Source organism: Medicago truncatula, chromosome 1, assembly GCF_003473485.1.
Source record: "Medicago truncatula cultivar Jemalong A17 chromosome 1, MtrunA17r5.0-ANR, whole genome shotgun sequence".
NCBI lineage: Eukaryota > Viridiplantae > Streptophyta > Magnoliopsida > Fabales > Fabaceae > Medicago > Medicago truncatula.
In genome coordinates, this window is record NC_053042.1 from 23,184,227 (window position 1) to 23,200,502 (window position 16,276).

At 31.9% G+C, this 16,276-nt stretch overlaps 2 protein-coding genes across 2 annotated transcripts; both read right to left on the reverse strand.

Moving 5' to 3' along the window:
* Positions 1-2,786: 2,786 nt before the first annotated feature.
* Positions 2,787-7,415, reverse strand: LOC25480282 (zinc finger AN1 and C2H2 domain-containing stress-associated protein 11). Its single transcript, XM_039835289.1, has 4 exons — positions 7,215-7,415; positions 4,564-5,328; positions 3,325-3,372; positions 2,787-2,995 (listed from the first exon to the last, which is right to left on the reverse strand). Exons 1-2 carry the CDS (start codon positions 7,311-7,313, stop codon positions 4,564-4,566), a joined length of 864 nt encoding a protein of 287 aa, XP_039691223.1. The 5' UTR covers positions 7,314-7,415; the 3' UTR covers positions 2,787-2,995; positions 3,325-3,372.
* Positions 7,416-11,824: 4,409 nt separating this feature from the next.
* Positions 11,825-12,708, reverse strand: LOC25480281 (kunitz type trypsin inhibitor 104-like). Its single transcript, NM_001424971.1, has one exon. It carries the CDS (start codon positions 12,647-12,649, stop codon positions 12,044-12,046), a length of 606 nt encoding a protein of 201 aa, NP_001411900.1. The 5' UTR covers positions 12,650-12,708; the 3' UTR covers positions 11,825-12,043.
* Positions 12,709-16,276: the final 3,568 nt, after the last annotated feature.

Sequence of the window (16,276 nt, forward strand, 5' to 3'; positions counted from 1 at the left end):
AACCACCCATAATTTGGATAATCACTTAATCAGTCAATTTGGAAGTCTATTTCATTGAAATAATCACAACAATCATTTTTTCTTCACATAAACCATTCGTTTTACTCTTTTTCACAAAGAGGAGTGACAAATCCAAACGACACCGTTGGCTAAATTTCACCTGTTTCACTTAATTTTTTTTTAATTCCTTTCATATTTAGATTCTTAAGATTCTGATTTTTTTTTAATGAAGTTTAGCTACACTAAAAAATTACATTTTATTTTACTAGGGGCTTATTTTAAAAAGAGAGTCGAGCCTCCTATTTCACTAGAACGACCCTGATAATATGCAATATCCCTACCAACTGAGCTAAGCTCACGGGGATCTTAATCTATTTTTCCATTGATTTAAATAGCTTTGCATCATATATGCTCCAAACAAGTCCAAGTAAAAAAAACTACGGATGCAGGTTTGAATAGAGCACATCATTCAATAATATATTTTTTTAATTGCCAGTATATTAAACCAAAATTTCTTGTTCCTATATTCCACTGTTATGAACATCTAGGGTTTCATATTGGGGAGGCCTACCGGCTTTTGATGGCTATCTACTAGATGAGACAGATAGCTCAATATGGACAATGTCATCTACGAGATGGACCCAAATCTTATAGTTGATGAAATGAAACACTTGAGGGAAAATGCCAGAATTTTGGGGTGATTATATTGGAGTGTATTAATATCGACCATCGATGTAAAACTCAGAGCAAGTAGTAGTAGTGGTCGCCTTCACTCAAGTATGCAGTTGATACAGAAATTCTCCCAGTTGGATTAGATGTGTCCTAAACCTATATTCACAAAGAGCAGTATTAATCTCCTTGACATCGATATACAAGTCCTTCAAACGCAATCTAAGACAAACAACTTATGGTGAGTAAGTCACGGATAACATACTATTTCTAAGAGTTGATTAGCACTCAAAATAGTAGGGAATTCAACGGACAGTCCTGGATTATCACTGTGTTTGTTTGAAGAGAAATTATGAAGAGAGAAGTTGTGAAGAGAGAAATAGAAGAGAGATAATGTACTTCTTCTGTTTGGTATGCAGAGAAATAGGCAAGAGAGATCAAAATTACGTGGGACCTATCACTTTTTGTGGTCTTCTGTCATCTGAGAAGAAATGGGAAAGAGATTCCTATCTTTTTGATATTTCCATCTATGCCCCTTGTTCTTTCCCAAAACCAACAACAATAAAGGTCATCTCACCACTTACCACACCACTGTGTACTCAATAAGTAGAACTTTGGTAATTGCAAAATGAGGAGTGTTATTTAAACAATCATTTTGTAGGACAACCAAAATATAGAAAGAAATGTGAGTCTTAGTACAAAAATCAAAGCAATAGAGAGAGAAAATGAGAATATGATGTAAGTATGAGAGAGAAAGTTGTCACAAAATGGATGTTCAAATATCATTTCTCTTGCCAAATTAAACAAAATTTGGTACAATAATAATAAAAGACAAAGACAAGAATTATTAACAATAAAGTATCCGACTGAAAAAAAAAAAATTTAAAATAAAATGTATAGTAAATTAATTTAATAATACACTTAACAAAGACTATTAAATTTGTATCCGAAAGAATATTAAAATTTGATTTTTTTTCCTACCATATATGTTTTAAGTTTGATTTTTTTTATAGATGGGCTTTTTTGTCAATTCATATATTCATTCAACTTCTCTCTTCTATTTCTTTCATCTCTCTCTTACACCAAACAATACATCAAATTTATTCTATTTCTCACATACTTCTCTCTTCTCAAACTCTCTCTCACCTATTTCTCTCTTCACAACTTCACTTCTAAACCAAACACACCCATTATATCGGATATATAACGATCTTAAGTTGAAACAATTGAAGCATCCTGTAAAAATGCAGAAATAATTACAGCAGTCACCACTCACAAGCAAATCAGATCATAGCACTTCCTCTTTTGTGTGCTCAAAGAATTTGGACTTAAGCCTAACTCAACGAGGAACAAAACCTCATCCATTTGCGCCCAACACAATGAAGGTGCTAGAGGCTACAATGAAGGCAGCCCAAATTTCCAACACAGAATTTGGTCGGTTCAACTTGAACCATCATAATTATCATATAAAAATTTGACATGAATGTTTTTTCTACGTACATTCTTAATAAAAGTGTGTGGATTGCATCAAATGATGGATACAAAAACAGAACAGGTTGCACAAGATCTTCAGGAACTACTCACCTTTTTTTTCTTCTGTAAGCACAGCCTTGGCACTATGGACAAGAGAGACAAACATTGTATATGTTTTTGAAGAAAACACAATCATTGAAGTTGCCAAACAAAACAGTGATCTACAACGTGATGGTGGCAATGGGGTCCTGAGGTAAAAAGTAGCAGTTAAGAGATGAGAGGCTTGATTACCACAGTTAGTCTGGATTCTCTTTCAAAGACAATCAAAATGTATATTATGAATGGGAGCTCACCTTTAAAAGAAATATCCCGCAAAAAAATGCAAGATGAATTCTCTGGACTAGGACCTTATGAAAAGAATTCTGGAAGCAAATGTAAATTTTTAGTATGTTTAAGGAAAATAAAGTGTTACACACGGGACCTCCTGAACGCGATGGTGTAATTACCGTGTGTCTAGAAAAAAGCAGCACCAAGCTGCAGTTGATTTGATTGCATCATTGCCTTTAACTGGTAATTCTTCTCCAGATATTTTTCGTTATTATTGCCTTACGGTTCCACTTGAAAACTGTTTCTCATGTCTTAGCTTCTGAAACAAGGCAGCTGAAGAAGAGAATACACAGACCGCTCTAGAGAGTATCCTTGGAATACCCTGTGCTTTGGGGTCAGAATCGTCTGATAAAGACAGGCATGACCGAGGAAAGACAGACAGAGGTTGGTACTAGAACAACAGAAAAGATGTGATGAGCTCCAACTCGTGTTTCATGATCCGGATGAACCATAATTCAAAGCTCTTCTGGAAAATAAGTAATTACATTGTTGCATTTAATTCGCCTTTGTCATTCAAAAAGAATATGGTCTGCATGCATTTTGTCTTTTTCTTTCCTTGTAAGAAACAATCTTTATCATGCCATGTTTCAAGGCTTCCCTTTGAATTTGAAATTCTAGAAGAAATTGCAATCTTTAACAATGAATTTCAATGCAACATTTCCTATTCAATGGCTATCAGAGTTTCTTTCCCTTATCTCATTTTACTTGTCTGTCACACTTCAATTCTAATAAGTGGTATTGCAGAAAATAGTTTATAATTTCACATTAGATTTGAAGAAGTAACAATTTACTTACATTATCGAACTCGACTGATATATGAGTGCGTTCGCCCATATATTGAACCTGCAGAAAAAATTCAAAATTGTAAATGATATGTATTTAGATCATATTTTCTCATAGGTCACCACATGCAAATAATAGGGTATAGAAATTATATATATGGACAAGCAAAACAACTTTTTGGATTTTCCTATTTGAGCTTATATACTAGCATAAGCACTTGTGAAAATGTTTGGGAAGCTTGTGGAAACAACTTATGATATGTCGTCCCAACTTATATATCCATAAACTTTTCATAATAGCTTATGAAAACAACTAATAGCTTATATGAAACAGGTTTACTCTATTTTATCTTTTGTTATAGAAATGACTTATACATAAGCACTTATATGATAAATGTGTCTGCTATAAGTGTTTAATTAAGTTGTTTATCTAAGCAGGATGTCTTAGGATATAAGAAATATAACGCATTAACAAAATAATCAAAGCAACAGACCTGAGGGAAAATGTTTGTGGTATTTTTTTTTTTTTTTTTTTTTGTGGTATTTTGTTATTAGAGTTTTAACTTGTAAGAAATTTTGTTTACATTGTGATAGTAAGATTTTGTGAGCTTGTTTTGTACTTTTGTGTAATAGAATTGAAATTGAGATGATTATTCAAAGATAAAACAAATAACATTTCGTCTAATGAATTATTTAAATACTCATAATTTCGAACTAAAACAATATTTTTTTTGTGGAAAAGTGATAGTAATGAAGGAAATGGAGTAGTGTGACAAAATAATTGGCAAAGCAATGAGAAAAATGAAAAGAAAAGCCGAGGAACAAGACCCATTTTTACTTTAGAGAGCTCTCTCCCTTTCAAAATTGCTCATTCTCTTAAAAATACCCAACGTGAATTAACTCACTCGGCTTTTTTCAACTTGAATTAACTCACGCTAGTCTCATGATCAAAGAGTCAGCCTTTGCCCAACAACTATAACATAATTCAAAAGTCAGTTTGATTCAAACCATGAAAAAAGAAATTAGTAGAGGAAAACTAATAAAGTAATTAAGCTATCAAAAAATGTTACTTTTCCAACAGCAATGTAGACAGAAATAACAAACATCTTGTAAAGTTCAAACTCCTTTTCATATCTTGTTGCTATAAAACTGGAAAGACATGTTTATACGCTGAATGAATTTATCCAGGCACTATCCATTTCAGAAAGTACAATTTCTTCAATGTAAAATCAATTCAATATCAACTTAATACCTATCTTCTAGAAGTTCCACCATGTTCCCTCTCAACATGCTCCACAAGGGACACGGGATCTGTGAATCCTTTACTGCACTTAGGACACGCATCAATGGTAACATTCGCAGCAGATCGGCTGCCACTTCTTTCATGAACTTTTTGCACATGATTGATTAAAGTAGTGATCGAGGAAAACTTGGCACCGCATTGAGGGCATTGCTCCACTTGACCATTGTCGTTGCTCTTTCTCCCACCATCACTTGATGTCCCCCATGCTTGGTTAATTTCACCACTCAACTTTGACATTCCAGCCTCAGCTGAAGCTCGAATATTAGAAGCAGCATTAAGAAAGCTTGTAGTCCATTTAGATGAAGAGGAGGTTGAACTTGAGTTGGTTTTAGACTCCTTCTTTCTACTCCTATTCATTAGATTCATAAAAGGGAAATTTGTTTCCACTTTTTTAGGTCCTGGACATTTGTGATCAGGACCAAACCTATGCTTCAAACAATGGTCTATCGTGCAATCCTTGCATTTAATTGTGTTTGAGAATACTAAGATCTCTTTGCATCCAGCTGCAGGGCATTTTTTCTTCTTTGTAACTTTCTCATAATTTGATGGGTCGCAGTCGGTGTTAACATGATTCTCCCATGTTATGTTTGGATCTTGCTCAGGAACTAGGCGGACTCCTTTAGCGCAAAGTGGACATATTACTACAGTGACATCTTGCTTGTCAGCTTTTGTACAGCGATGTTTGATATAACTTCGGTGTTCCAAACAATACACCTAAAATGGGTTTGGCTTATACAGTTAGGTCAAATAAAGAGCTCTTCAAACTGAACAGAAACAGAGAAAGAATAATAATACATAGTCATAATTCCAGAAACACAAATCCCCAGAATGTCATCAAGCAAAATCATAAGTAAAAACATTGTTGATTGCATGGACTTTAGAAGTTAAGGCACACCTCGAAAATAAAAATACAATGACTAATATGTAACCAAAAATGAAAATCATTTAGGAGAAAAAGTGTTTTAGTCAAGTTTCATCATTTAGAATTTTTAAATTTAAAAAGTTACAACATCCCTTTCAATGTTGTCAAATAGCATACATAGTGATTATAGCATAGCATAATTTTGACAAACCGTTATTGTTCTGCAATCCCGTAATTTTGATAAACCGTTTGACTCTGCAGTGTTTAAGCATTGTAGCTGTAGCGTAGCAGAAAATGAACGAACCTCTATTTTCTAGATCCGCGATTGACAACACTGATTCCTTCCAATTTGTTGACATAATAGTTTGATGATATTTTTATTTTGTGGGTTTTGAAGCTTATTAAAATAAAATAAACCTGAAGCTTCAATTGGTTTTGATTTCCCAGTTCTCACTCTTAACCATCACTCTCCTAAAGGCTATAATAAAACTGCTCTGTTCAGAAAAATTACTTAGAACCAACTCTCATCCCTCTCTAGTTTGTATTTCTCTTGGGACCTCCAACTTATGTTTGCAAAAATTATCTTGAAAAACCGATTTTTCCTTTCAAACTCAGTTTAAAATGGAGGCAAAGAGAAAGTTGCTTTTGCAAACTCAGTTTGCAAGCAAATGAGGTTGGTTCAAACTTCAGTTTGCAATCTTTAATCCAAACATGCAACCCTAACAAATTTTTGTCACCACAATCTTTAATCCAAAATTTTTGTCACCACAAATTTTCTAAGGAGAGCAATGTTTGGCTTAGCAAGTACCAAAGGTGAGTGAAGTAGTTTAATTAAGTGTTTATTTGATAAGCTGTTATAGGGAGATAACCTAAGAGCCTGTTTGTTTTTTGAGTGGGGGAACTTTAAACTTGTGTCCAATTCAAAGCAACAAGTTATAGCTTCTCAAAAGTCACGGCCAACTTGCATTGGAAGTGGTATTGAAGTTTATCCTAACATAGGCTAAGCACTTAATCATATAAGCTATTTTCGGTGGCCAACTAAAATGAGTTGAAAACAGCTTATTGACATGTCATAACTCATAAGTTATTTAACGTTTATTTTATTATATAACCTGAAATAAAATCTAAATAAAGTCTTCGAAACTACCCTTAAATGGATACCGTAAACCCAAAACCCTAATAAAATCTAGGCCAAATACCTCATGTGGTCCTTTCAATTAGATGTTTTTAACAAATTAAGTCCTTTATAAATTTTTTATGTAAGAAATTAATCATTTAATTAATTTTTTAACAAATTGGTCATTTAAGTCCTAAAATACTTACATAACTACCTGTTTTTCATCCAACTTTGTTAAATCATGTTTAGGTTACCATTTAACGTTGAGGTGGCAGGTCGAAAAAGTGCTTATAACACCAAACATGATTGCTTACACGCATTTTATCGTTCTTGTCTTTGAATTCGAACCTAACATTACATATAAATGCTTCATGGACAACATTATAAATCAAGTAATTGATTGATTTCGTTTCAAATTAAGACTGAATATTACACCTATGAATACTAATTTTGAGGGCACTGAACTTGAACCCACCAACTTAACATTAAACATGCACATAAGCAGTTTTTAACTTAGGTTTGATGAAAATATGTTGAATTGTTTTTTAAATAAAAAGAATGCATAGTGGGAAATTAAACATTAAAAGTTGAAGGAAGAAAAAGAAAAGAGAAATTGTTTACCTGATAGCAGCGATCGCAAGTGAAGGGCAAGAAATCAACGAGCTTGCAATCGGAGTCAGCGCAGTGTTTTCCTAGATCTGGAAATTCTGGAGTACCCATTTCAAGAAGAAGAACAAGAAGAGAGACAGTCGTCGCTTCGTCTGAATAAGTCCTCTCCTTTACTCGCTCCTTCCTTCCTTCGCAATATAAATTTCCGATTCATTAAAAACACCTCAAAAAAGTTTTATTTATATACACTTACATATTATGTAATTTAATGAATTAAAAAGATATTATTTCTAATATCTTTGACCTGTTTATTACATATTAAAATAAAAATGATTTTAATATTGAGTAATTTAGAGATTTTATGAAAAATCAGAATTTATTTTTTTTAAAGAAAATTAGTTTGTTTGGATACAACCATATGCAATGGATTTTTTTATTACAAAATAAGTTCAATCTTTTGACACTAGGGTCCGTTTGGATTAGCTTATTTTAAAGTTTATATAAAATAGTTTATGCAAATAAATAAGTTTTTATGTATTATTTATAAATTTTCAAGCTATTTTATGGAAAAACAGGTTATGAAGATGCGATTTTCGTTAGCGAGAGCTTATAAATTAAAATAAAAGCTTATTTATTTACATAAGCTATTTTTCATAAGCCTAAAATAAGCTCAAACCAAACGAGGCCTCCTCTCTAAAAAAATTATTTTTTTAGAAGCCGCTCTTAACATATTTTTGTTTGAAGTTGTTTTTGGATTCCGATTTTTCTAAAAAAAACAATAAGTAACGAATACACTACTCTTAAAAAAGATTATTTCATTTAATTTTTTTTTAAAAGCATGATCCAGGAAGGATCAGTTTGGTGGAAGAATTTAAACATGATTCAGGAAGGTGCGAGGAGTTAGGGCGTGCAAGATTGAATTCTTATTGCTTGTGAGTGCTTGAGGCTAGCTAGGAGCTACCTTTTTATCTTTTGCTTGGAGTCTAGATAGGGCTCTGATTAGGAGTATCGGGACTCTTACATTTTATGTTATGTATTTGCTTTATTGATGAGACTTGTCGTCTACTTATGTTTGAGATTTGAGATATTGTTGGTGATGTATTATGAAACATGAGACATGGTTGTTGAGATTTATTATAGGTTGCTGAGATATTTTTGATATTGTTTTCCGTTGCGAATTTTATGAAAACTGTATTTATGCATGTTTTATGGAAATGTAGATGTAACATCTAAATCCTTTGAATAATTGATTTATTTGCATGATTTATTGCATTCGGGGTTTAGAGTGTTACAATAAACGCGGACATATACGAATTAAATTAGACTTTAGATTATAAGTTGAATAAAAACATTATTTAATGAAATCCTACACATAAGAAGGGGTTCATCATGGAACCCTAATAAGAGAATTTTAGTTGCCCATGGCAACCGACGTCATTACAAAACAATTGAAAAACATACCCTAGAGAGAACAAGTGGAGAATGGTTGTAACACCCGTTTTCCCAATTTAAAAATTTCATTTAATTAATGAGAGTAATTCACATAAACGGAATGTCACACTTCTTTTCTTAAAATCATAAACGGAATAATTAACTAATTATCCTTCAAAATTCAATAACATAATATTTAATACTTCGCAGCGGAATTTATTCGAACATCTAAAAATAATTTTGGCACGAAGGCCTCATCAAAGTATCTCATAAAAATCCAATTAACAACTTAATCATGTAAATTCATAAGCAATACGTAAGGAATAGAAAAGTATGCAACAAAGTCCCCATCCCGTTACGTATCAGAGCACCTAAAGACACGCATGAGAGATAATCCACTCACGACAGCAATCTAACAGCAACTTAAACTCGATCACCTGCAAGTTACTCATACGAAGAGCAACATTTCCAAGCAGAAGGGGTGAGATTTCACAAAACAATAATATCAAGCATATAATTCAATAATTATATTTAACAACATAAATAACTTCATCTATTAGTAATAATAATCATTTATGTAATGATTCTTAATAACTCAACCAACTTCTAATTATCATTAACTTCATATTCATCACATTATAAACTTCATCATATATCATATAATAACCAAATCATAACCAACATAGATCATCACATCATAAATATCATCTTTAACACACAACGTAATCATCATCTCATAATAACTTAGACCACATAACATAATCATCACTTAATAATAATAATCATATACAACACAACATAATCATCACTTAATAATAATATAAACAACACATATTCATCATCTTATAATAATACAACAACACATATTCATCATCTTATAATAATATAACAACAACATATTCGTCATCTCATCATAATATAACAACACATATTCATCATCTTATAATAATATAACAACAACATATTCATCATCTCATCATAATATAACAACACATATTTATCATCTTATAATAATATAACAACAACATATTCATCATCTCATCATAATATAACAACACATATTTATCATCTCATAATAACATAAACAACAACGATTAATAAATATTAATACTTCACTTAGTTCATTATTAACAACTCATTGACAAATGACAACTTAACGACAACGACAACGCAACTTCAACTTCTTAATCATGCATGTGGTACCAACCAGGGCATCAAGCCCCCAACATATTGAGCGTAAATAGGCTCACAGAGCATCAAACACTCTCCCTTCACATATTATGTATAAATATACATTACAGAGCATCAAGCTCTCACCCAACGTAAATGAGTATGCAATGGACTCAACATCTTAACAACTTAACAACTTAGACATCTATTATGACTCCAATAATTTGGATCAACATCTTACAACTTAAACCAACATTAGCATCTTAATGATATTAATACATTACATCGGCAAGGCAACACCATCAAATAATTTACAGCAAGTCAACATCAACAATAATCATCTAATATAACCATTACAACTTCATATCAACATCTTTCACAATATATAAATATTCTCACATTAATCATCAAAGTAAATCATATATTCTCCACATAAGGCATATGAACATTTCACATAACCAACAACAGCAACATATGCAGCACTTAAACACCTCAAGATATAAGAACATCAAAAAATAATCAACATCTTAAAACATCATATATACATATAACACTTTCATCAATCATGGACAATATCATATTCACAACATATACATACATATACTAATATGTTCTAATTTTTTCTAATATGAGAGAGAAAATTGTAGATTTTAACATAAGAGATGATAATGTAATTTCAACTTCTCTCTCGGTGAGAAGGATAATTTTCTCTAATATGTTCTGTATAAGAGGCGAGAAGAGTGAATATTTGGTCATAAGAAGGGAGACTAGTGTAATTTAAACATCTTTTTTAAATTAAACAGCGGTCATGAGAATTTATCCTATAGAAGGGATCTTTTGACGAGAATGTATCATATAGAAGGGATCTTTTGACGCTTATTTTAATAAAATAAATTATTACAAAAAACACAAAAAAGTAAAAATATGTTGAAGTGTCAAATAATTAGGATGGACCATAACTATGTTTATGTTGGACCCTAGAAAATATATAACTACGGTTTTCTTTGGAAAATGTTACATAAACACCATTTAATCATACACCATATTGTACACCCCATGCATTAGGGACATATTGGTAAATTCATCTCACAACCATACTTTCTCTTTCATCTCCTCTCCCTTTTCCTTGCCGCATGTCTGGATTTTGTATGGGTGTAAGAGGTGTATTGCCACATGGGGGTGTACATGTATCATGTGTTCCTCTCACCATATTTATTTGTTTACTTGTTTATATTAGGTTTAAATATAATTTTCATCCCTGTAATTTAGATCAGTTTTGATTTTCGTCCATGTAAAAAAAAAACTTTGAAAAACATCCTTATAATTTTTTTTTGTTTGAAAAAGGTCCCTGGCCCTACTTCCGATCTGATTTGGCATTGTTTTTGCCACGTGACAGTTGCTGACTGTGCAACTTTTGGCACGTGGCGCTGATGTGGCATGCCACATAATTAATTTTTTTTTTTCAAAATTCTGAAAATTCTTTTTTTGAATTAAAAAAATCTGAAAAAAATTTAAAAATCATAAAAAAATTCCGAAAAAAAAACTGTTAAAATTAAAATTTTTGAAAAAAAAAGTGAAAATTAATTCTTTTTTTAATTTGAATATTATATATTACATTTTTTTTCAAAAATACTGAAAATTATATTTTCAAAAGTTATAAATTTTGAGATTATATAATTTTAATTTGATTTTTCTTCATATTTTAATTTTCAATCATTTATTTCCATATGTAAAAAAAAAGTAATTTTCAATTTTTTTCTTCATATTTAAAAAAATATTGGAATTTTTTTATGATTTTTTTCAGTTTTTTTAATTTTAAAAAATAATTTTTAAAATTTTAATGACATGGACTGCCACGTGGCAAAAGTTTCATAGTCAGCAACTGCCACGTGGCTAAAACCAGATCATGTCAGCAAAAAAGTGGGGTCAATGACCTTTTTGAAACAAATTTTTTTCTAGAGGGATGTTTTTCAAAGGGACGAAAATCAAAACTGACCTAAATTAGTGGGAAGAAAATCATATTTAAACCTTTATATTATTATTGTTGTTGTTATTAGGACTTAGGGCAACACCAATTGGAGCTTTATTGTATATATATTTCAATCAATCAACCAAAGTAAATGTCTCCATCTATCTGGTTCAATTGAAATTAACGATAGCTACACAAGCTTATTAACGATGCGCAACAAGGAAAAGTACATAAAACACCACAGAAACAAACTTCACCATCCCACTAATAATCATTCTTTCTGGAACACAACTGGAAGGGCATCACCATCAAGGGCCAACAGATTCTTGCCATTCTCGCGAATAACACCAACAGTCCCACATTGTACCTTACAACTTGGACAAGCCTCTGTAGGGCACCACTGAATGTTATAGGTACCACCAGTTTGAGTCTGCACAATCCTAAAAAAGTTACCTTGTGATCCTGCACCGTTATCTCTTCCGGTAACAATCAACCTCCTTCCACTCGTTGCATCTTTCTCGCCCAATCTCCAGTCTGTTGACTGCCCACAACTTGTGGAGGTTAGGAATGTTACTCTCAAGTCTCTGTTAAGCCTAACATCGTCATCATCATGTTGAGGAGCAAAAGGAGTGAACTTCACAGCCACTCCAAGTGTTCCTTCAGTGTTGTCAAGACCAACATGCAAAGGGCATGGTCCATTTCCTGTGACCAAAGTGGAACCTCCTCCGTTGCCTGTGATAGCAGGTCTAATGAAGTATTCCTCATCGTCCTCAACAGGTTCGCCACTTGTGTCGATGACAAACTGAGCTATTGATGTTGTTGCCATCAAAAGCCAAACATGAGCTAGGATGAATATGGTGAGGGATCTAGTTGACATAGTTGTTTGCTTTCTCAAAGTCAAAGGTTATATATGTATATGATGATTTAGTGGTTGTGTTGTTGATGTTAGTTGCCCAGCAAGCAAGGTATTTATAGGACAGATCTTGTCACCATGCAAATGCATAGAGTGGTTGATCAATATCAATATACGAATAAAAGTCCAATTAATTAATACATGAATTTTTCTTCTTGATCTATTGTTTGCTTGTACCTTCCAGGGTATAATACGGCTATTAATTAGACAAAACTTAATTAATAGGATAGGTAGCATGTCAAGGATGAACACTTAAATTGGGTTCTTCCTGTGGATCGGGCAATTTTGTACGCATTGGAAAAATTGAAAAGAAAAATGGTGAAAAAACTTCCCTCGTTTGAATCGTCCAATGAATTGTGTATATGACCAAAACACATTTGCATCCCTTTTTATTTAGGCCCGTACTCTCCCTCCCTTTTGTCCAAAATCATATAATAATCACGTTATTTTTAATTAATATAAATGAGGAAAAGAACTTAAAAAAAAAAAAAAAGCAATTGAATTCTAAAGGTAAGCAATTGTACTAGTACAAAAGCTACTTTGTGCACAATGTATATATCCGACAATCCAGCTTAACATGAACACACCAAACACATTGAGATTGAGATGCACTTTGTGCATGAAAAAGTTGCTTATAGTTAAGTGTGAGTATTACACGCTCCCTCTCGTTTTCAGATTGTTGACATCTTCACAAAAGTATTTATGTTGCAACTCTGATGTTTATAGAATAATCTCCAACATTCCTCAACCTCCACTTTTAACTTCGAGGGTGTATGAAAATATGTAAATATATAATGTATATTATTATAATTTATTATAAATGATTACTCATGATTGTATGAGAATCATTAGGAGACAACTACATTATTAAAATTTATTATGAATGATTATTGATGGTTGTGTGGGAATCGTTAAGAGAGATGGTAAATGATCTCTTTATCAACTTAGGTGACAACTAGGGTACCTGGTGGGTAATTTACCCCAACCAATACACATTAACCACATAAACACATTTTTAAATGGTATCCATGAACTATCTTGATCCCACCAACAAATTGCTCATTTTCATTGGTTGGTGGGTTAATTACCCACCATTCTTCAAAGGTAATCTAGAAAAAACCATCAACTTAATTAGAGATCTAGGTTCAAACTTTTCAAACTTTTTTGTAACCTGGTTTTGTACCCGTATGCGGGTGCGTTTGGTTGCGTCTGTATTTAATGAATTTTTGTCTCTCATTTGGGTATTTTATGGGTGAAGTCTAATGTTCCCAATCTTTGTATCTTTTTCGTTTTATTTAATATATATTTTATATTTTTTTTTTTTAAAAAAGTTTTAAATTCAGCCCTATAAATATAACCATGTTAAGGGGAGTTTTACCATCCATTGTAGTTTGCCCGACTCATTGTACTGCCAGCATAAGATACCCAATTTCACAAAGAAAAATAACTATATTAACAAAAATTGATCATCAATATTGTTTAGAATAATCCCTAAAAAAAATTTGTCATATATATATATATATATATATATATATTTGACAAGATTAAAATATATTTGTATTTATTATTTTTTGGTCAAATTTTTACTCAATACATTGAACCGTAAGATATGCACGTACGTAGTCAAAGTAAGAACGAAGCGGGCAAAAAAAGCTACAGTCATATAAGTAAAAGAGAACATCAATATAAAAAAGAAACGAATATGAAAAATAATTATTTTTCTTCTGATAATCATATATTTGTTGGTTCGAGATTTGACATATATATTGCCTACAATGGTCGCATAGGTTTTTATGCTTTTTATATCAATCCATAAATACTACCGTAAATATTGTTTCTTCTACTATTTAACCCTAATCAAGAACATGCAATATTAGAAGAAATTGGTTTAAATTGAAACTTAGGAAGCCAAGCATAGCGGAAGATGACAGATTCAGAAGAATAAATAGGTGCTCCTTGTTTGACAAGACATTCAGTATCAGAAACAGTCAAGAGTGCTTCATCAATTCCAAGATATGATTGAAATCCAGTGCAATTGAGCTTCTCTTGTGACTGAGTACATATACAGTTGTTTGTTATGTTAACTTTCCACACTGGCATGCCATGTGCATAGTCATGTGTTTCGTAATGCCTAATGCTAATGTCACTCAAAGAGCAATCACCATAAGCTACAATATGAACAATGGATTAAACCTTTGAATAACAAAAATTATAAATTTGTATAAAAAAAAAGAGAGTAATATAATAATGGCTTTTATATGCGTTTAGTCCCTGCAAATAGGGTCCTTGTGAGCTTAGTTCAATTGTTATGCACAATGCGTGCAAGGTCTGGGGTTCGAACCCCGGCCACCACAAAAAAAAAAAAGTCCTAGAAATACGGGTCATTTAAAAATTGGTCCATGTATTCCTTAATTATAATATTTTGCCCTATCAAAATTTAATCACTTAAAATTTCGTCCCTCTCCCAAATTAATCCTGCATTATAGAGGTATTTTTGTAATTTCACATTTGTAATTACAGTGACGTGACAGTAATTAACTGGACTGAGGGATCAATTTTTAAGTGATTAAATTTTGACAGGACAAATTGCCAGAATTAAGGAATACATGAACCATTTTTTAAATGACTCATATTTGCAGGGATTAAACACATATAAAAACATATAATAATGCATGCAAAGGATAGTCGTAGGAATAATACAAAAAGCTCTTGATATGTTCATTTGCAAAGACATTTTTGCTATGAATACTCTTTGTGAGTAGAGTAGAAAGTGCTTTTGAAAATTACTATCATATATATTTACCTTGGAAAACGAGGGCAAGGACGAGAGTGAGTGAGAGAAGCTTGAAAATTGAAGCCATTTGAGATTTTGAATTGCAATTGTAATAGTGCTTGTACAAGAGGAGGGGAGTGTTCATTTTTTGACATTTTTTTATAGGTTCAAAGTGATAACGACTTTTAAAGGAATAATTTATTGGGTTCAAAGTGGTAACGACTTTTAAAGGAATAATTTATTTCAATTGGATTTGTTTGACCATCCCCAATGGTTAAACCCATTCAACACCATTCAACATCCACTTTTTCAATTCTCAACACTCCATATAATTTTCTCTCTCTTATTCAACACTTATTCAACTTTTACTCTCTCCAATGGTTTTTCATTCAACACTCTACCCCACCACTTTTTATTTCTTATTCTTATTTAATTTTTGTTTTTATAATTACATAAAATTATTGATTATAATTGTCGATTATAATTAAATTAAAATAATACAATTAACTATTTATTTTTTAGGTTTTTTGGAAAAACAAAATTTTGTAAAATAATTTATTTTTATTTTCTTAACTTAAAATGCAATACAACAAATTAAGCACGCGGCACACAAATAACTTAAAATGCATTACAACAAACTAAGCATACAACACACAAGTAATTTATGGAAATCATCTTCAATCACGATACATTCCAAACTTTGTCCAGATGTGCTTCACTAGATCTGCTTGCAATTCGTGATGAACATCTGGATCACGTAACTCGGATCTAGCACACACATGATTTGCAAAAGCTGGTAACACCTCAGTCGAGTATGG